We start from the raw sequence: 1,976 nt of genomic DNA, 5'->3' as shown, positions 1-1,976 counted from the left end.
AATTTTCTGTAAATATTTGATTGCACACATGGTTAACAAATATATGGAATACATATACTCGGTATAACCATAAATAATATTTCACGTAATTTACTTAAATATTAAGTAGCTAACACACTGTATAATAATATGTACATTTATTAGCATATTATATGATGACGGCAGGAAACGATTAATAAGGTTTAGAAAACAAATAGTCTCAAATAAGTGTGTAATTTCTTTAATCAGTCATAAAAAGAACATGTACATGATATAAAAATAAATAAGTTCAGCCTGAGTCGAGACAATGTAGGTTGGCGTGGTCAACACGATTAATGAATGTAGGCAGTTGGGGCGGCATAAGAGATGGCAGATGCAGCCGGGGCGGCATAGGAGATGGCGGGTGCAGCAGCGATTTTAGCGAAGGAGGTAGCAAGAGGGGCAGCAAGAGGAGCTGCAAGAGGAGCTGCCAGAGAGGCGGGGGCAGCATATGCAAGGGGGGAGGCGGGGGCAGCATATGCAAGGGGGGAGGCGTGTGCAGCATATGCAAGAGGGGAGGCGTGTGCGGCATACGCAAGAGGGGAGGCTTGCGCGGTGTAGGCAAGGGGTGCAGCGTGCGCGATGTGGGCTACGGCAGGGGTGGCGATTTTAGCTACGGGGGCGGTGTAGGTGAGGGGGGCAGCGATCGGGGCGGCGAATTTGGCGACGGGGGTAGCGTAGGCGAGAGGTGCAGCAGCTACTGAGGTGGCCAACTTGGCGACGGGAGCGGCGTAGGTGAAGGATGCAGCAGCTACAGGGGTGGCCAGCTTGGCGACGGGAGCGGCGATCTTGGCGATTGGGGCAGCGTAGGCAAGGGGGGCAGCGGATGCGATGGGGGTGGCAATTGGGGCGACAGCTTTGACGGCAACGGCGACGGGTTCCTTGCGGACTACGGCGTTGAATCCATTGACTGGATCAGCGGTGTAGTCAACGGTGCGCCTGGTACCATCGGCTTCCAAGAGGGAGTAGCTACCCTGGACGAGGTCGCCGTCACGGGTCTCGTGTTGGCTCTTGGCATCTCCGGTCAGGCTGTCGTGCACGTCATAGGCGTAGCTGTATTGTGGATGCGGGTCGAAGTCGGCATCGATAGCCTTAGCCACCACTGCCTTGGCAACGGGAGCGGCGACAACCGCGGGTCCCGCAGCGTAAGCCAAGGAGGCGGCAGGCGCGAGAACACCAGCGTTGGCGACGGCCACGAAGGCAGCGAAAACAACAAACTGCAAAAGAATATGGATAAAGCTTTTGTTCTGTCTGTTTTATATGAGACGATCAAATTGATCTTGGTTTTACATTTCGATATACACTTGGAATTTGCATCCTCTTAATGTTCACTCGCGAATTTTATTATTGTGCGAAAACGAATTTCAGAAAGTACAAATCTTTGTCTCGAGAGCACTTCGAGTGTACAATCGAGTCTATAATAAATAATAGATTTTAAACACAATTTAACGGACTTTGAAAGTCCTCAGTGTGTTTGAGATCCTCTACCCACCTTGAATGCCATTCTTGAGTGGATTTGGTTGGTTTGGATCGACCAAAGCAAGACTGATGATGTGTAGTGTTGATCGCGGCCGCTTTATATACCCGGCGGTGGTCTGGTCTACCACTGTATGGATCCCCACCGTCGATCCTGGTGCCGGACTTTGAAAGTTCGTCGGCGTTGACTGCCGACCGCACTTGAACTTGGCACTTGCGATCGCGCACCCTCGTTCCCGATAGTTCGCGGACACTTGAAAGGATCTATCTGAGCAATTTTTGAAGCGAAGACGGAAGTAGCTCGAAATAACTTCGATATAATCGAATTACGACAATACCGGTTTTTCTCATTTCAAGATACAATATACTATGTGAATGAGACAAAGAGAATGACATTTTTGAGCCATATCTTATTAACTGAATTGTGTAAAGTTTCGTGTTCCGTAAAATGGGATAACTTTTATCCAGGTGGGAAGAGATAA

At 49.3% G+C, this 1,976-nt stretch overlaps 1 protein-coding gene across 1 annotated transcript; it reads right to left on the bottom strand.

Moving 5' to 3' along the window:
* Positions 1 to 204: 204 nt before the first annotated feature.
* On the bottom strand, positions 205 to 1,568 carry CPR2 (cuticular protein 2). Its single transcript, XM_018536666.1, has 2 exons — positions 1,511 to 1,568; positions 205 to 1,235 (listed from the first exon to the last, which is right to left on the bottom strand). Exons 1-2 carry the CDS (start codon positions 1,520 to 1,522, stop codon positions 312 to 314), a joined length of 936 nt encoding a protein of 311 aa, XP_018392168.1. The 5' UTR covers positions 1,523 to 1,568; the 3' UTR covers positions 205 to 311.
* Positions 1,569 to 1,976: the final 408 nt, after the last annotated feature.

The sequence above is a fragment of the Cyphomyrmex costatus genome, unplaced genomic scaffold, assembly GCF_001594065.2.
Source record: "Cyphomyrmex costatus isolate MS0001 unplaced genomic scaffold, Ccosl1.0 scaffold158, whole genome shotgun sequence".
Taxonomy (NCBI): domain Eukaryota; kingdom Metazoa; phylum Arthropoda; class Insecta; order Hymenoptera; family Formicidae; genus Cyphomyrmex; species Cyphomyrmex costatus.
Note: the sequence above shows the minus strand (reverse complement) of the source record. Positions and strands in the feature narration are given on the sequence as shown.